Source organism: Pectinophora gossypiella, chromosome 4 (assembly GCF_024362695.1).
Source record: "Pectinophora gossypiella chromosome 4, ilPecGoss1.1, whole genome shotgun sequence".
NCBI lineage: Eukaryota > Metazoa > Arthropoda > Insecta > Lepidoptera > Gelechiidae > Pectinophora > Pectinophora gossypiella.
Window position 1 is genome coordinate 15,884,331 of NC_065407.1, and position 20,611 is coordinate 15,904,941.

Sequence of the window (20,611 nt, forward strand, 5' to 3'; positions counted from 1 at the left end):
TTTATGATGAATGACTTATTTATGACACTCCTTAAGTACCTCACATACTCCTCGTACAACTAGGTATAATAACAGTCTATAAACAACAGTCTATTAACAGTCTATATACGTCCCACTGCTGCCCAAGTAGCATTTTGTTCCATTTAAGAGTACACATTTAGTTCCAAGGTGAACTTAAAGCATTACTACAGTTCACTCGTGATGTATTAGCTGCATTATTGCAATTAATTACACCTATACCTGTCTAAGGGACGTATAGGAGTGTAGAGTAATACTTTTATACGATTATGGGTGTTATAATACTCTAACAACTATCCTTTAGTCAGCTTTCTGACTAAGAGCATTATAGGAGGGTAGAGATACGGCAACCGCTGTTTAACGGCCTATTTGTTCGATGTTATAGAGCTAGCATTTTAATATAACACTTGTGGTCATTTATAAAGCCAAAGGCTGTTATGTTTACTTGTTTTAGACTGTTATACAGCCAGTAGCTGTATTAGGACTTGTTTGTGATACTTAAAATAACCTTTTTTTACTATCTGTACAGAAGTGTTTAAATGATTCACATGTGGACTCTAGGCTGTTAGAAAGACCATTGTGTTGTCCATTAACATCAATAGCAGTTTATTTGTCCACAAGTACTACTCTTATTTGCTGTAAGCTGAACATGAATGTGAATGTGATATTCTATTACACTTTTTCCCAAGCGCCATTGCAACCGTTGTTGGTGGTTCCGTACATGATGCAGAGGAAAATATTATGCCTGAACCTGAAAGTTCCCTTCAAAATAATGGTGATTGCAAACAAATTATTTTCTGTCCTTTTCTGTTTATCTAGTTTGTTTACATTATTTTAAATACCTCCTTGAACAGAGTAGTGTTTTTGTAATGTAAATACTCTGACGCCAACTGTGAGTCTCACACAAAAAGGTGATTTTTGTTAGTTTGTTACAAAATTTGTACTTTAGGTATTCATACTTGACTATAAGTAACTGGGCATTTTTAACTGGGCATTTAACGGCCATTAATAATTTTTATTGCGGATCTCTAAAATTTCAGTATTTGAAGAAAGAATTAAAGATACACAATTGTCCTGAACTACATCTTAAAGCTGTACATAAGTTCACATTAGAATAAATTAATTGGCATTGGCGCTGTAGTGGTACAAATGTGGGACTTCATATAGATAACAGCATTCTAACAGAACACATGTGAACCTAATATACGCTCACCGCATTAAATAGGAGTTATAACAGTTCACATAGCCGTATTTCATTTCCACCATTTTGTTCTACGTAACCTAAAATATTTACCAAATAAATCTACAAGATTAATGCAGATTTATCACAAAATACGCAGATAGAGCGAATGAGTTTTGGTTTCATGTTAAAATTAATTACCGTAGTATAATTATAATGGCAATAAAATATCAAAAACTGAAAATGTAAATTTTCCTCTCAGCCAGTTTTAAATATTTCAAAATGAATAAAGCGTTTTTACAGAGGCGCGTGAAATTTTTAGTTGTCAATATGTATACATTTCACGATAAAGTTGCATTCCCATGGCATTAACATGATATGGTATATAAAACAGGTACTAATCGCGTGTTATATGTATTATAATAATAATCCGCCGGAGTTATTAGTTTGCCCCGAATCCGTGCACTCCGTACAATTGTCAAACTAATATATTAAAATGTGGAAATAATTTAGGACACAAGTGAATTTAAGGTAGCTTACTGGAGTACTTTTGTCCGATTTTAACTGTGAAGGCTGTGTATTTAGCCACTTATTACTCTTTATTACACTCATGTACGTTGTATGGTTCACACTGCGTTCCATATAGTGCCGTAAGTCAGCCTTAAGTCCGATGTTACTACTTAAACTGCTATTATAATGCTATTATACTTCTAATGTACAGCCATAGTGAACTTAAGGCTGTCTAATTTGTGCCCAAACTGGTTCAATAAAAGCATTATAGCAAGCTATACAGCTCATATACAGCTGACATACACAGCTTGTAGAGTACATGTGAACGACTAGACATCTTATATAGAACCCCGAATGCTACTTGGGTGGGCACAGGCCTCCCCTCAAACAACTGGAGGGGGTATGGAGCACATTCCACCTCGCTCCTCCACTGCGGATTGGTGGAGGTGTTTTACGATTAATAGCCTTCCGAATCACGGAATAATCTTACTTTTATGACAGTTAGGTGATTCAAGCCTGCAATAGGACAGTCTCACAAAGTGATTTCAACAATGTCCCATCGGGAATAAAATCCGGACCTCCAGACTGTAAGCCCAGTGCTCTAACCATTAGACGACGGACGCTGCTATAGGTATAATAAATATCATAGAGTAGATACATCGTACTAAACCTTTTTGATGGTAACCTCGGAGTAGATAGATGTACGGTCACGAGCATTAATATGTATACACTTTGGTACCATGTCACGTTAATTTTTTTGACATATTGAACTGTAAGTCTCACTAAATGTCAAAAATGTTAGTGCGACAGAGTCCTAAAGTGGGTACTTACATTATATTGCTCATGACTGTACAACCAAACCTAACATCTATGAATTACGTTGTGTAATCGAGTTCGGCTCAATTATGTGGTCGTAAATATGACAATACTCACTGCGCCGATGGTATCCAAGCAGTCAAGATGTTCAAAAATATGTGGACGATTAGGTTATTGCCAACTTTTTGAACACGCAGGTTGTGCTGGTATTTTTGGTCACTTAGAGTGTTACTATCTATACGGCCACCTTGAACGTCCCTAACTATTTGCTTCTGACTGTACGTACTCCAAAGCCCAAACGATAATAAATAAATACAAGTAGGTAAAAAAAACGTTATGATTTTTCTTTTACTCACCACTCCAACAGAAAAATTCCCTCATGAGCAATATGCGTTATGTACGGGAATACCACATATTTCTAGGCATTTTCCGTACAAAAAAGTACCCAATCCACATTGAGTTTACAAAATTACTTAGCGTAAAATTAGGGGCGGTGTGGTAAAATTCCACACTTACCTACTTAGTCTCGAACTCCATACAACGGAATTTCCAGTATTTATATGGGTATTTACAAAAGATGGTAAAGAAGATAGGTAAGTATGTATAACTTGGACGAAATGTATAAGATTATTTTTATTAAAGGTACTTCGGGCGGGGCTCGCTTTCGGGAGGGCTTTTGGATTTTTGGCTGATATGGTTGTCTATATATTTGTGTGTTTTGACGTATTTTAGTGTAGGTATTTAATTTGATTACGTTATGTATTTTATTAACGCATTGGAGCAGCGTGGTGGATTATGCTCCATATTCCCTCCGGTTGATTGAGGGGAGGCCTGTGCCCAGCAGTGGGACGTATATGTGGTTATGTTTTATGTGTATTTTATTATTTTTTTTATTAAAAAGTACCTACTTACCTAATTCAATGGGAAATAGTGTTTGGGGTTTAAAACAGAGATAAAAGGAAATGTCTTTTATCCTTGAAATTAAAAGGTTAATAAACGAAATAAAATGTTAACAACGCCACATATATTATTGTTTTTCAGGAACGTCGCCTGGTTCTCATTGACAAAATGAAACCGTTAGTAATAAGACCGAATATTCTTTTTACTTACCAATTTAACAATAAAAAAAAAAACCCAAACCCCATTGTTGAACTATTGTGTCTGGAAATCTCGGCCTTAGGAGGTTAATACTTTGATAAAAAATATTGTTTATTCTATGATTAACCACAGTCAAGTGGAATTCCGTGGTATTGTCTTACTAAGGTAAATAGGCGTGATTATGTATGTAAGTGGGAACCAGTTGTTTCAATGCCTATTTAAATAGGTAGCAATACAGGGTGGCCCAAAGGTTCACGTTCAAAATGAAAAATTAGATAGAGGGGCTCATTGGCTACCAGAAACTCCCCCATGTATGTTCAGCGACTATTTACGGTTTAGCACCCATTTTGTACCTTTTGAAATCTTCAAGATTTTTTTACCTTCTGTCATGGGTCATATATTCTAAACCGTAAATAACAAGGAACATACATGGGGGTTTTTCTAGTAGCCATTAAGCCCCTCTAACTAATTTTTCATTACGAACGTGAACCTCTGGACCACGGAATTCCACTTGACTGTAGTTAATGAATGTAATAACTCATAGAATAAACAATATGTTTATCACCCTGTATATCGTTTCCATATGGAAGCCCGAGATATCTCGGGACTATGGAGTCCCGGACATTTGGAAGTCGTGTGTGGGGCCGAAGCCAACTCGTGGAGGCCCCTTAACCTCGTAAAGCCGAGGTTTCTAGACATAATAGTAAAACAATGGAATTTGGATTTTAAAAGGACTGTTGGCGTTACGACTTTAAGACAATTTAATTTAAATTTTGTGTGACACAAACCGGCGATTATCCCTGTATGCACCATGGGAGTGCATGCAAAGACAATCCCCGGTTCGTGTAGGACCCTGTATACTCGTATTATTATTACCTATTTCGTAACATTCACGGAAGCGAACCTTGTACCGTTATACAGTCTATGTAAGGATTATTGACCTTACTTTGTGCGAAGGATACCGTAATTTATAAGCACTATTCTAAGAATTTGTAATTTATAGATATCCAACTTGACTAAACCAACTGACTTAATCAACTAGACTGTGCGAAATATCTCCGAAAGGATAGGCAGAGGTGTATTATAGTATTATTACATATCCACTCTTCGCTAGCTATGTTTAAGTCCCATGTAATGCCTATTAGTCACTAACAGGGGCACACATCCTGGAAACCACGTGATAGAAATTAAGTAAGTATCTATGATTCAAATTAGGGTTGCTAATGAAGAAATGCTAGTAAGAGTAAGGGAAAAGAGGCAAATATTGAGAGTTATAGAGGACAGAAGAGGCGAGATTGGACACTTAATAAGACTCGACGAATTTTTTAAAACATCATAGAAGGGAAGCTAGAAGGAAAAAGTGGAAGGGGAAGACCAAGAAGAGCTTACATGGAACAGATTAAAGAGAAGGCGAACGTCGTGTCTTACAAGGAAGTGAAAAATGAGTGAGGGAATTGGTCTTTGATAGACGAGAATGGAGAATGCTACACCGACAAGAGCGTAGCTCTTAAATTAGCAATGATGATGATTCAAACATGAATCTAAACACATAAAGTCCAGTTCAGTGGCTTAGAGCCCGAGCCGGGATTCGAACCTGTTGTTTTTTTTTGACGTGACTTATTGTAGAGGCTTTTTGGCGGGAAACGGGAACGGGACAGTTGCTTTCTAATGAAATGAATAATCTAAATAATTAATACGAAGTGGTTTTTTGTGGTTAATGATCGCATTAAGTTAGTCGGAAGACATTCGCGAGTGTTATTATATAGGAGTATTCAATAAACAAAGTGTATCTGCCTATTTTCGCTTCGTGCCAGGAAGCCGCTTCATAACTCGAAAGTTTATGCGGACTTTTGAGTTAATTCGTTTGGGGTTCGGAGTAGGAGTCTACTCCGAGGGTGGGGGCTTAGGTTTCATCATCATCAAGAAAAAAATACGTAAGACATGGCTGTATGGGCATAGTTCCCTTTGCCTTACCCTTCGGGGAAAACCAAAACAAAAAAAAAGTGACTTATTGTAGATTTGCCGCAGATGGCATTAACTAATTGGCCGGAGATTCGAACCTGTGACTACGAAATAAGGCCCGCGTTCTCCAAACAGAGTAATAAAAACGATTCGACCTACATTAACAACATGACTAAGTCATCAACCTACATTTAACAAAATATTCCTTTTAACAATTACTTAACGACCTCAGACTAAATAAAAAGTTAACGATATTTTAATGTTGTCTTCAAATAAAACAGTCAGTGATAAATCAATAACTTTTGCAAGAAGTCGTGAGTTGTGATCCTTTATACAAGTTCTGTTTTCCCGAAAAATGTTACTTGTGAAAACTATAGTGACTCTTTGCACGGCCAAGATGGTCCTATCGATAACACAGTTCTCAGAATTAAACAGTTTTAATCCTTGGTGTAATCGATTGAATAGATCGCCGAGTGTAAATATAAGGCCTGTGAACCTAGTCAGGCATTTGGCAGTAAACCGTGGAAACTTGGCCAACGGTCTAACTGGACTTGGGAGTCGGCCAAACCACGAGCGTCTCCATAACCATCATCTACATATTCACAATCCTCCGAGAAACGTTTTTAACAACGGCAAAGAGACTTCATCAAGAGACCTACTCCACAATATACAAGAAAGTCGGATTCGGTTTGAAGACTTTATACGGACTCATTTTGGTGCACCTTTTGGGCCTCGTGTTAGATTGCCTGTAGAAAGTCAAGGTGCCTTCGATTCAGATGAGAAGCTGGCGACGTTCCGACCACATCAGGTCATAAAGACCTCCACATCCCGACCTCAATGGCCACGAACAACCGAACCTGTTATAATGAAGGACAGCACCAAGGATGAAGATGAAGACCCTGATTATGATATTGATATTCGAAGGGAGGAGAGTGTGAAAAAGTAGTGATTATAGTTTTGCCAAAGCTGAAAATTAACGTAAGACTGAAAACAGACACTAACAGACTATAACGGATATTTAAAACAAAATTACAAACTTAAAAAGTTATGTTATGTTCTTTTTTTGAAAATAGTAAATAAAAACTTAGAGCCGTGGTAGCCCAGTTGGTAGAACGCTTGTCTTTCACTTTGAGGTCGCAGGTTCGAGTTCACAAGCTTGGGTACACCAATGTGTCGAATTCGTTTTCGAATTCATGTTTGGATCATAAATGATTATCACGTGCTCAGCGGTGAAGGAAAATGTCGTGAGGATTCCCACATTCCCATGAAATGCATTTTCGTAGGTATGTGACCTAACCTGTATTGAGATGGTTTTCCCTTCGCGGGTTGGACGGTCAGACAGGTACTCGCTTCTGTAAAAAACCGGTCCTGTCAAATCTTCAGGTTAGGTAAGCGGACCCTGTAAAAACGGGATAATGCTAGGGAGATGATGAATAAATAAAAACTTAACTAAATAATTAATAAAAAAAAATTGCCGTTAAAAAACATCAAAAGAAGTGCCTGTAAAAGTTAAACTTGAAGTTTATATACTTACCTATTATTGTTTATAAGTTATGTAAATAAGACTCTGACCTCCATAAAATACCTTCAACAATAATGTGAATCAGCCGTACTTATAAATAATAAAACCATTCTAAGTAGGTATATAACTATAAATTCGGGCCATTTTCCTCTTTCGATGAGTTTGGATCACAGATAAGTGATATCACGTGGTTACCAGATTTTGTGTTCCCAATTAATGGCAACAGACGCGCACTTTATGCGACTTACACAGAAGGCTAGTAGTGTGAATTTAAACTTGCTTTGCTAATGCTATAAATATGTGCTGTTGTTATTAATTATTAATTACATAGGCTATCAAAAGCCGTAATTTTATGTCGAAGAAACACAATTTCATTGTCTTTATTAATCATGCTTCCTAGCCACGTCTGTGCGTCGTCCGATATTTATATGCTAAACGTGTTTTCTAAACAAGATGTTTTGCAAAAAGATGTATTAAGTATACGGTGAACTACCGCCTCGGAACGGAACTGGTTTTTTAATAAGTTCATGATCTAACGAAGACGATTCGAGCTGAGTCAGTCAATCGCCCGTATACAAGGAGACACACCGAGTTTGATTGTAATTTTATTAACGCGTAGTTATAAAACAAAACAGAAAAATGAAAAGAATTGTTTTAATTGTTCTAATGTGCGCAGTGTTTGTGTGTAACGGGCATTTGTTGAAGAACATTCTTAGTGATGTGCACGATAGGGTTCATGATCGTGTGCATGGTATAGCTGGTGCGGTCCTTGGCGGTCTGGACATCAAGTTTCAAGGTCATTTGGGCGCTGGTCACCACCACCGACCACCTCCACCGCCGCAGGGAAACCAAGAAACCGTCATAGTCATCGTCGAAGAAGGAAACGATGGTCAAAACCACCCGAACAGGCCCGGACCTGGACCTCAGGGGAATTATAATAACAACAACCAAAACAGACCTGAAAATCCACAGGGAAACTATAACAATATGAGACCCGGATATGGTAACCAACACGGCCAATGGCAAGGTAATAATGACGGAAATTACAATCAAAACCCGTATAACAATAACAATAACCCCGGTTACAATAACAATAACCCCGGTTACAATAACAATAACCCCGGTTACAATAACAATAATCCTGGTTACAATAGCAATAACCCCGGTTACAATAACAATAATCCTGGCTACAATAATAATGGCGGTCAAAACAACTACAACCAACGGCCAGGATACCAGAACACCAACAATAATCAGGATAATTCTACGCCAAATCCGTACCAGGAAAACAAACCAACTTACGGTACAGTTCACAGTGAACCTACTCAGAGTCCCCCGATGTTCGGTACTACTAAAGAAGACGAGCCTTTGCATGTGCCTTTGAAACCCAATGAAACCCATTACGGAGGAGACAAAATTGACGTCTATCCGCCTAAAAGAGAAACTGGCAACGCAGACGAAACGCCAGCCGATGAAAACATAGACATAAGGGTGGGAAACGAATAATTTTATTTATATACAATTTTATAGCCAATAAGTAAGTAAGTAAGTTTGTATTTTTATATTCCACAAATAAAGATAATGTACTATTGAGAAAGTTAAAATATTAATTGTTTTGTTTCATTTACGTATTAATCTCCCATAAGTTTACAGGCAGAAGCTTTGCTTGTTTTCTTGCTTGAAATGGGACTGGGCTGGACATGTTGCCCGAATGCCCGATGACTTCTAGACCAAAAAAAGCGAGAGAGTGAGTTCCTGCAAATGCTGTCAGACGTCGGGGAAAGCCACGAAAAAGATGGCGCGACGAGTTAGACCGCTTTTTGAAACGGTGGCGCGAACAAGCTGGGGACAGCGAGGAGTGGAAGAAGGGAAGAGAGGCCTTTGCCCTGCAGTGAGACATCGAGGGCTATTAATAATAAAAATAAAAAAGTTTACAGGTACCTACTTAGACGTTTATCCTTTTGCAAACAGGTTTTTTTTTATAGTCGCGTTGAACTTGCAACAGCCACGTCAGGCAGCCTCTTGAAATTTCGAATGAAAATAATAAAAACAGTCACTAGACGTGTTTTTTTTAAATAATGGACTAGAAAAAATAGAGAGAGAGGAGCTGTGGTAGCCCAGTTGCTAGAACGCTTGACTCTCACTTTCAGGTCACAGGTTTGAATCCTAGCGTAGGCCCAAACCAACGATTTTCGAATTTGTTTTCGAATTCACGTTTGGATCATAAATGATTATCACGTACTCAACGGTGAAGGGAAACATCGTGAGATAACCCACCTTCCCGAAAAATGCATTTCGGAGATACGTGACCTAACTTATATTGGGCTGGTTTTCCCTTCGCGGGTTGGAAGGTCAGACAGGAGTCGCTTCTTCACCCATTATTATTCTGATCTACAGAGAAGCAACATAGTTAGCAAAATAATGTATACATAATGTGATCCAATTATCAAGTAATAGTTATTTTTATATATGTACTTACCCGAGTAATGAGAAAATAGGTAGTTATCACGTTAAAACTCGACAGCGCAATCTAAGTATATTATTTTGGGGAACGTAGCCTGGAAAGTCCCTTCTTCGCGCGCCGCTGAAGCCAAGCCGCCCGCGCAGGTGCCCGCGTCGCTTTAAATCTTTTGCGAAAGTCGATAATTACGTGAAAATAGGTACCAGTCCTATGGGTCAGGATCCTTACCACAAACATACGAGAGGTGTAGTCAGGATCCTTATCACACACAGATGAAAGGTTAAACTTAAAGCGAAACCCACGTAAGCGAAATTTTGCATTTAATAACGTCAAAAAATAGCTACAAAAGTGGAAGTATAGGTAATGATCATGTAATGAATACAACTTATGAATTAATATTTAAGTAACATGGAATAGATGGTCTTAAGGTTTATAAAAAAACACAAGCATAGTTTTTGTTAAAATTGTATTAAACAACAAGATATTTTTTAATCTAACGTTAACAGCCGTGATTAATAATAAAAAAGTGACAATTGTTAGGTGACAAAAATCGTTAAAAATTACCCGTAAAATAATGTAAGTGATACATACTAAAATTTTTGGTTTTTCATTTCTTAATTTCAAACAATGTTAAAAATTTACAATAGAAATATATTCCGGGTTCTTTACACAATAATATAATGATATTTTAGAAAAAAAAAACTTATTATTTTTCCGCAAAAAAAATTCACCGCTAAACAGGGGCGCGCTGCGCGCTTATATATCCGCGTGAATCAATTCAATTCAATGTGTTGCTCAATTCTTACGAAGTTCAACTTTCTGAGTAATTTTATACTGGAGTTTTCGTTGGTGTCTGCCTAACGCACAATCCCTGTACGTGATCAGGTGTGATCGTAACTTAAGTATCTTTGATAGAAATTACACAGGCAGGTAACTTTGCAAAAATGGCGGGAAATGTATATTACCCGTTCGAGTTAACACTGGACATGAGATTCAGTAAATAGGTTAATTTCGCGAGAGGGCCTCAAAAATGCCATTTGGAAGCAATTCTTCTAAAAAATACCTTGCCATTTGACATTTGTTGGCGCATTTAATTTTATATGCGCAAATGTCAAATTGCAATATTGCTTTCTGAGATGAAATGCTTCGATGTGGCCTTTTTAACCCCCCTGAAAGTGAAAGTAGCGTCACCGCAAAAATATTCAAGAATCATTTGTCTCCTTGCAAAATATCCAGTTGGAACTTATGTATGTTACTAGGTACGTAAGTAAGTAACTGGATATTTGCAGTAATTTGCACAAGTAATATTTTTTCTTTTCCTTATCGATTTTCTAAAATTCCCCCAAACACACAAATAAAATAAAAGTAAGTACCCAGTATTTTTATAGTAATATTTTTTTTTCGTGTCTGTAAAACCATGAATCATAAATATTTAAATTAATAAAAAAATATTTCATAAATAAGTACATGATAATTACTATATACTAAGTAAATAACATTCACGTTAATTCTTATAATTATAAGGCACATTAAACTTATGTATATTTGGTTACTTTTACTCTATGACATCGTTTAAGTATCAATATAATATTTTTTATAAGTACCTAACTATTTCGACATTATGTGGTATTGTTCCTACGTAAAGGAGGAAAAAAAACCTAGGTATTTGCTATAATTTTCCAGTTATCACAAGCGGAAAATTAATTATAAAAATAATAGGTTTATAATTGATAGACATCCGTAAGCATAATGGTGCAAATTCAGATAACTTTATTTCAATGTGACAGCCCTTAAACAGTGTTTTTGCTCACAATAAGTGCAAGAAAGAGGTAATGTGGATTTTGAATGTGATGTGTTATTTGAGTTATTTCTACTCTTAAAATGAAGCATTAGTGCTGATCCCAGTACACAACATCTAAGTTTATTTTCAATTATAACTGTCATTTTCTTATCAGTGAAAGTTCCTTTTGAAAGGGAGTATAGAAAGGAAGGGGTTTTAAGAAAGGCGTAAAATTGATTTAACACACATCAATTATAGTCAATTTTGACAGCTCACATCAAACGAGTTGCATATCAACGTACTGCCTATTTTATTCACCGCACTCATTTATTTTAAAATTAACAGCTCATTCAATCATCCGTCCCTTTCCTTTTCGGCGGAAAAGAAAATGACAGGTATAACTTAAAATTATTTGTATGGTATGCAGGAATCTGGGCCATTGACTAAAGACTAGAATGATTATTTTTAACAAGATTTCAAAGCAAAAGGTGTCGCTTTCTTTGGGTACGTGGGGGCTTTAAAAGGCCACATTAAAGCAATTCACATAAAAAAAGCAATATTGTTATTTGACATTTGTTGACATTCCGCAAATGTCAAATTGCAATATTGCTTTTAAGATGAATTGCTTCTATGTGGCGTTTATAACCCCCTGGTTTTATCTAAATAGCGTTTATATTAGTACAGTTACTCACTACACATAGCAACTATGTTAAGTACACAATGGTATATCGTACGTATAACAATATATAGCACCATTCAACATACATATACCCTCTTTAACGTAGCCTAGTTAGAATGACAGCAGGATAGAGCACATCCCCTAGCGTGAGACGAGAGATATGTATGTCTCTTTCACACTAAAAGTATACAGCTTAGCACGAAAGAGACGAGAGATATGCCACTCTAAACATGCTACGTTGTATGTAGTATAATTACTATATTTTAATCTATTTACAAATCTGTATTTCTACGTTTACGTGGTTATATTTTTTGCGAAACAAAATAAAAAACGTCAATTGAACATTTAGCGAAGGCAGAACAGGTTTTTTTATTTTTTTTATTATTGTTTTTCTCTCTTTTGTTAATACAGGTTTGTAAATATAGAATTAAGTCGCTTAAAATTCCTAAAGCCCCAGTACAAGTTGGTCGACCCGTCTTGGCTAACGTGTACCTACATTTTAGAACCCTGTCGCACTAACATATTTGAAAAAAGTTAATGTGACAGGGTACCAAAGTGTACACATATTAATGCTCGTGACCGTACACGGCTCGTTAGAGTTGACCAAGACGACTCGGCCAACGTGTATTGGGGGCATGACGTTAATCTATCCTTCACGTTTGACTTAGATACATTTAGATATAAATTCGGTCATGGTTTCTAGTTACTACACCCTATCAGAGAACTTTGGGAACGTTTGAAATCTATCATTGGACAAATAACAAAAGAAAAATATATACTTATTCTCGCTAAGCTAAGCACGCGTTCCCCTCTGCCGAAGTATATGTATACGTACTATCCGTTCGTGTTTTTTTTTATATTTGTGGTCACACAAATACAAAAGAACACAACACATGACAAACATAACACATGTTATGAGCGTGTTTTTTTCTTATAAGCGTGCGGCAGTGGGTAGGCGTGTGCTGTAAGTATATACTCTCTCACCTTCCCCAATAAGAGACATTATATTTATACCTGTGGCAACTGCCGTCTAGAGGTATAATTTCTCTGTTCTCTGAGTACTTACCTGAATAAAATTATTAGCGTAAGTATTTAAATACTGGAGGCAAAAAAAAATGGTAAGTTTTTGATTTAAAATTAAACAGGTGGGTAATAACTACTTTATAGATTCCAATCGAGTATCACGTGACACCGGAGGAACTGCCACTGACTACATCTCCAGAGCGTGTGGTAGACCTGACGAGTTTTCTCACGCGACCGAACTGCGCACGAGGGATCTTTCAGGCTTGGAGCCTGTATGGGACATACCTAATAGTCTACCATTTATGGTCAGTCACATCTCTAGCGCGAGCAAACCTTTTAGTTCGTTCAATTATTTGTGAGGGGTGTTATTATAATTACCAGTGATCCTTACAGAGCCCCTGCAAAGGTTGCTCTCGCGACTGGTTACAATTACAACCAGCCTGGTATGGGTGCCGTCTACTGGTGTGGTTGGTGTAGTTGACAGTCATGGTTTAAGACGGCCTATGTGTGGCTTTGAAATAGGGACCTCACTGACGAGCTCTCTGGGTAGATCACCGCATGCTTGTCCGGGGGCGCGCATGGAGCGGTGCAAAGTCCTGGAGAAACGGATTGGTAGACCTTGCTGCTCGTATTGGCTTAGTGATAAAAAAGTGACTCAAGCCCGGCTAACATGCGTAACGTGATAAAATTTTGTCACGATCATTTTATCGACTTTGACGATATATCGTTTTGTCGATTGGTGCTAACAGACAATGTGTAAACCATCTGGAAAAGATGTACGAAGTGATAGATTGCAATGCTCCCAAAGATTCAGTTCTATAACTTTAATTATGTAACATTTGATGAACACAGTCACGAAACTAAATCGTTATTTACATTTAATTTACGTCGTTAGTTTATAATAATAAATATAATTATTTTCAACACCAATTTATTATGATTTCATATTTGCAGCTTTAAAACTAACATGTTTGCATTGAGTTTTAAAATTGGTATATTTTCCACAGAGTGAAAATAATAGGACAATTTTTTTATTTACTTTGTTTTTGCCGACGCTGTAATATGTACGGTCACGAGCATTAATATGTATACACTTTGGTACCATGTCACATTAACTTTTTTGACAAATTGAACTGTAAGTCTCACTAAATGTCAAATATATTAGTGCGACAGAGTCCTAAAGTGGGTACATTATATTGCTCATGACTGTTACGTCCGCGTTTATCTTAATAAGCGACTGCGTTATCGTGTTAGCTTTTAAAATAAGGATTAGTTATTGAAATTCAGTACCTACATAGCGACCTTTCTCACAGTGCGATGCGATTCATACGATATCGAAACAATTGACATGAGAATACTTTTTACTAAACGTCAAAACGTGTCTATGGAATTTGTATGAAATGAGTGATGACGTCATCGGAAATGTCAATGATCGAACTGTTTGTCACTTAACCTCTCATCTGCCGGAACGCGGATCTCGACCAGACACAATGTAAAATCTATTGTGTCTGGTATCTCGGCAGATGAGAGGTTAAGGCTGCATGGACCTCAGATCTTTGCCTGCCTTATTTAATTATTTTTTTTTGTTTTGGTTTTCCCCGAAGGGTAAGGCAAAGGGTACTATGCCCATACAGCCATGTCTTACGTATTTTTTTCTTGATGGTTGATGAAAGATGATGATGATGAAACCTAAGCCCCCACCCTCGGAGTAGACTCCTACTCCGAACCCCAAACGAATTAACTCAAAAGTCCGCATAAACTTTCGAGTTATGAAGCGGCTTCCTGGCACGAAGCGAAAATAGGCAGATACACTTTGTTTATTGAATACTCCGATATAATAAAACTCGCGAATGTCTTCCGACTAACTTAATGCGATCATTAACCACAAAACACCACTTCGTATTAATTATTTAAATCATTCAATGAAGAAAGCAACTGTCCCGTTCCCGTTTCCCGCCAAAAAGCCCTGCCTTATTTAAGGCGAATTAAAACAACAAACGTCGAACTATGGGCTTGAAAAGGCCACATTGAAACAATTAATTTAAAAAAGCAATATTGTTATTTGACATTTGTTAACATTTATACGCGCAAATGTCAAATTTCAATAATGCTTTTAATCTAAAAACGTCACATTGAAGCAATTTAGATGAATTTTAGATCCCCTGTTTGTGACGTGTGGTCTAATACTTGATCTTACCAAAGCACTATAGAATCCCGTTGTGGGAAAGGTCGCTTATGATTCGAAATCAGTATTGTTAGCAAATATAGTTTCTGACATCCTGCACACAAATAAGACTCAAATTCGCTAAGGAGTTTTTCTAATAAAAAGTAAATAGGTATTCATTAAAAGTAGATAGTATAAGATCGTTCCTTTAAATTAAGATGTTGTGGCGGTACAAATAAAGTGCAATATCGGTTGTACGGTCACGAGTACTAATATGTATACACTTTAAAACCATGTCACATTAACTGTTTTGACAAATTAAACAGTAAGTCTCATTAAATGTCAAATATGATAGTGCGACAGGGTTCTAAAGTGGGTACATGATATTGCTCATGACTGTACAGTGTCGTTATTACGTCCATTGTGACTAAATTCGATCTTGACACGTCGTCGCTTAGTGACAAGATGCGCCGCGGACACTTTTACAGAGATTGCTTGTCTATTTGTTATACGAGGTGTATGGTTTTAAACGCTGACGTTGTCGCTAATGGTGGATATGGGTAGTTTCCCGGGGCTCTTCTCCTTGGGGTGCAGCGGGCAGGGCGGGCGGGGCCCGCGCCGCGCCCGCGGCCGCCCTGTGGGCCGCGGGCCACGCTGCGAGCCCCGCGGGGCCGGCTTCGAAAGGTCCCCGACCGATGCCGACTTGTCGAACACCTACAAAAAAGAACAAACATAACATAGCACGCCTGTACAAAGCGGGAGGCAGAGGATAGTATACACACTCCTTTCCAGCGTGGTGGATTCCAATGAGGTGGATTACCACCCTCATCAACCCTGTTGTCAGGGTTATTAGTGGCCCGCCCAAGGCCGGTGAGATGGTTCATGTAACGACTGCGTACTGACCATTAAATAGTAACCGGGACCAACTATTTTCGGAAGCACTGATCATCTTACTTTCGAACAATAAGCGGGCCTAGCGCCGTTAGCACGCAACTCTTTCTCGCCGCGACAGAGATCATCTGTCTCTTTCTGTGCAGTACCTGTGAGAAAGTGACGGGTGACGTATGTCGAGACGAGAAAGAGTCGCCCGCTTACGGTGCTAAGCTCGCAGTTGTGTTTAAATCCCATGTAATAGAGGGTGAGCTTGTCTGGCGACGAGCATAAATCCTGGAAACCACGTGACATCAATTATCTATGATCCAATCAGGAGTTCAAATTCATAAAAGTCTGAGATCGCAGCACAGGCCTAAATCAAAGATTTTCGAACATGTTTTCGAATTCATTTTTGGATCATAATTGATTACCACGTGCTCAGCTCTGAAGGAAAACATCGTGAGGAAACCCACATACCCGAGAAAGGCGTTTCGGAAGTATGTGACCTAACCTGTTTTGGGCTGGTTTCCCTTCGAGTTCGAAGTTCAGACAGGCAGTGGCTTTTGTAAAACACCTGCCTGTCACATCTTTCACATTAAGTTTTTTTTTGACGTGATTTATTGTAGATTTGCCGCAGATGGCATTAACTACTTGGCCGGACAAATGGGGAGCGCTGAAGGCTCTCACCCGGTACAACGTTTAAGACAACAGGCTTGAGGGTGCCCAGGCATTAAGTAAGCGGACCCTGTAAAAAACGGGATGACAATGATGATGATGAGGGTTCGAGCCGGGATTCGAACCCGTGACTCTGAAGTTTTGTCTCAAAAAGTTATGTCTTTGAATTTTTTAATTACCGGGTGAGAGCATTCAGCGCTCCCCATTTGTCCGGCCAAGTAGTTAATGCCATCTGCGGCAAATCTACAATAAGTCACGTCAAAAAAAAAAAGATTTTTTAACTAACCTTGCGGTTGGTCGAGGGCTTAGGCCGTGGTCAGTCGATGACGTGTTTGATCTTAACGTAGAGCACGCACGAGAACAGGAACCCAAAGATGGGTATGACGGACATGCCGACCCCGACCGCCGCCAGGATGATCAGGTGGTCCCGGATGTGGTTTGTGAACTGACGGATGCAGCCCTGAAATGACGCAGTTTCATTAGGTGACTCGTATTGTAACCGATCGGCTTGATCCAATCAGTTTGATCAAATCAAAAGAATCGAAATTCGATTGTGCCGTCAAATAGATTGGACATGCCAATCCACGCCCACATACGGTCAATTCGATTTGATCCAATCGATCGCGTCATGCCGATTGGACGATAGGAAGGATGGTGTATGGCCACCATAACATAACACACATAAGGTCACGATTATATCGCAAAAGGTAGTCAAACCTACATCCATCGCAAGATGAACTTACCCACACCTCACCGAGCCCATATTATCATTAAAATAATTATTAACTTTACTTTCAAACTACTGGGTCTGAACTAGTTAAATCAGTTACTTTTAGAGATGGGACGAGTACTCGTTTGATACTCGGTACTCTGCGTACTCGGCGGGTTTTTTGATACTCGTACTCGGCCGAATAACTCGGTTATTTGATAACGAGTATACTTTGTTTAAGAAAAGCAATATATTTAGGTAGATCTAATTAAAACAATTGTGAATCAAAAAGTATTTCTACAATTACATGTGTCAACAATCACTGATCAGGTACTAAACACAGTCAATCGTTAATTAACAAACTTTTTCAATTATTTATGTACTATGACGCGCAACGTGACGTGTTTGTTTGCAAACAATCAAGTGACTAGTAGTTGAAAGTCGTGGGCGGGGTGAGGGGTGTATCAACGCGAGCCGACGTCTTGACCGGCGCAAACCTGTTTAGTACTTGTTTACGCGCGCGAAATGCGACTTTGATTGAACCGAGTAACTCGGCCGAGTACTCGGTTGGAAAAAAATTGAGCCGAGTCAAACTCGGTACTCGTTAGTCGGCAAAAGTGTTACTCGGCGCATCTCTAGTTACTTTTGTATAAACGTCACAACACGAATTTTACTATGGAATTTGTATGAACAAGCAAGCTGTGACGTCATAGAAAAACGAGACAAATTGTCGCACCTATTAATACATTTTTCTTTAAAATTCATAAATAAGTTAAATAGAAAAAATAAATCTGAATCAGAATCTGAAAAACATCTTTAGTCTGTCTTTATTTAGTAATCAGATTTTCATAATTTATCTTTGACCTACGAAACTACCCAAACTAACTGCCTTATCTAAACTACTTGAACAATCCTTGCAATTGGGTCGTGTACAGTCATGAGCAATATAATGTACCCACTTTAGAACTCTGTCGCACTGACATATTTGATATTTAGTGAGACTTACAGTTCAATTTGTCAAAAAAGTTAATGTGACATGGTACCAAAGTGTATACATATTAATGCTCGTGACCGTACTAGGTTCAATATAAATTATGAATTATTCTGATTACTAAATAAAGACCGATCGAAAACTGACGAAAAACATTTTTATATAATCAAGAATTATAATCACTTTGTGAGACTGTCATTTGTTTGGTAAGGACTTTTCAGGCTTGAATCACCTGATTGTCCGAAAAAGTAAGATGATTCCGTTTTTCGGAGGGCACGTTAAGCCGTTGGTCCCGGCTATTAGCCGTAAAAACACCACCACCAACCCGCAGTGGAGCAGCGTGGTGGAGTATGCTCCATACCCCCTCCGGTTGATTGAGGGGAGGCCTGTGCCGAGCAGTGGGACGTATATAGGCTGTTTATGTTATGTTATAATCAAGAAAAACATAATTAATTTATCTGTGACGGTAGGTAGGTATGGTACTGACGTGGGTGTGTATATTGGAGGGATGGTCTCGGACGCCGCAGCGGCTGGAGGCGGTCTTGCAGCAGGAGTCGGGCACCAGCAGCCGCGGGTCGTGCTCGTGCCACGCCGAGTAGCGCCAGTCCGACGGCCGCACCGCGCCGCAGCACTTGAACTGCAACACAAAACAACCTGAAGCGAGATAGCACTATACAACGACACTAAGAGTAAAAGAGAACGATTTCGTTTTTATAGCAGTCACGTGTGCTAAGGGAAATTCATCATACATTGTTTGAGGTACAAGGTTATTATCATAATACTATCCTGGGTTTTTACCGCGTTAAATAAGTGATATGAGACTCCCGAAGACGTGAGTCGGATTCGGCTCGATTGGGTTTTTTTACGGCCTCCAGTATTTGAGCGTTGGGCTCACAATTCGGAGGTCACGGGTTCGAATTCCGGTGGGAACATACCACAAAAATCATTTTGTGATCCCTAGTTTGCTTAGGACATTACAGGTTGATCACCTGCGGGCTTCGCACCGTAAGCGCGCGACTCCTTCTCGCCTCGACATACGTCACCCGTCACTCTCTCACAGTACTGCACAGAAAGAGACAGACGATCTCTGTCGCGGCGAGAAAGAGTCGCGTGCTTAGGCCCGCTGATTGTTTGAAAGTAAGATGATCCGTGCTTCGGAAGATACCTTAATCCGTTGGTCCCGGTTACTACTTAATGGTAAGTACGCAGTCGTTACATGAACCATTTCAGCGGCCTTGGGCGGGCCACTAATAATCCTGACAACAAGGTTGATGAGGGTGGTAATCCACCTCATAACCCACACGATAGAAGATGTAATCAAGTGTACCTCGGCCTGCATGCGGTCTACTGCTTCTGTCACGGTGGTGTCGAGCGCGTAGTTGCCGAGGAAGGTGTTGTTCAGTTCAGCTCGTAGCTCGGGCTCCACCGCCACCTCGTAATAGTACGCCAGCCCACCAGCACCCAGCTCCAGGATGAACGAGATCAGCAGGAAGTATGTGTACTGGAAAATATCATAAGCCCAATTGTAGTAGTCAGAGGTACATCCCTTACAAGATGGACTAACTAACCACACCTCACCGAGCTTTCTGCTAAACTAATGTGGTTGGTGGTGAGCCGTATCGCCGTCTATAATGGCCGAGCAAACTATGTTAGCGAAAACAGCATTTAAGATAAATTACAAAAAATAAATTACTTAAGATAATTTACTCGTCGATGCAAGTCCGGTATCGGCGTTCGAACCGGCGATCACATAACTAGTATATACTTACACATAACAAGCTAGTCCTGGGCAATTTAGCAATTTATCTAAAAAAGCAATATTCAATTTGACATTTCTTTGCATTGCGCACTTACTTTTATATGCGCAAATGTCAATTTGCAATATTGCTTTTTTAAAGTTTTTAACCCCCCTTGTTCTCAGTCCTGAGCCCGCAGCATCCCCGGCTAGTATCAACAGGTATACGATGATGATATTCTTACACACAATTAGTGTAAACTTAAACATATCTAGCGTATACTTACACATATCTAGTGTATAATTACACATAACTAGTGTAAACTTAAAAGTATCTAGCGTATACTTACTCGTATCTAGTGTATATTAACACATATCTAGTATATGTATAATAACACACATAACTAGTCTATAA

General features: G+C 38.7%; 2 protein-coding genes across 7 annotated transcripts in view; one reads left to right on the plus strand and one right to left on the minus strand.

Moving 5' to 3' along the window:
* The first annotated feature begins 7,623 nt into the window (after positions 1–7,623).
* LOC126382402 (GATA zinc finger domain-containing protein 14-like) lies at positions 7,624–8,716 on the plus strand. Its single transcript, XM_050032251.1, has one exon. The coding sequence runs from the start codon at positions 7,746–7,748 to the stop codon at positions 8,610–8,612; it is 867 nt and encodes a 288-aa protein (XP_049888208.1). The 5' UTR covers positions 7,624–7,745; the 3' UTR covers positions 8,613–8,716.
* Positions 8,717–10,016: 1,300 nt separating this feature from the next.
* Positions 10,017–20,611, minus strand: part of LOC126382408 (CD151 antigen-like) — a 343,453-nt gene continuing 332,858 nt past the window's right edge. For all 6 annotated transcript variants that reach the window (XM_050032271.1, XM_050032267.1, XM_050032270.1 and 3 more), the window contains 4 exons: positions 19,789–19,962; positions 18,949–19,098; positions 17,048–17,221; positions 10,017–15,927 (listed from right to left, as the gene is read on the minus strand). In XM_050032271.1, coding sequence (XP_049888228.1) covers positions 17,078–17,221; positions 18,949–19,098; positions 19,789–19,962 — 468 coding nt within the window. In that variant the 3' untranslated portion in view covers positions 10,017–15,927; positions 17,048–17,077. The remainder of the gene's footprint in view (positions 15,928–17,047; positions 17,222–18,948; positions 19,099–19,788; positions 19,963–20,611) is intronic.

What these genes read in the sequence shown, in the direction of transcription:
- LOC126382402 (XM_050032251.1), top strand. Translation starts at nt 7,746, where the DNA reads ATGAAAAGAATTGTTTTAATTGTTCTAATGTGCGCAGTGTTTGTGTGT.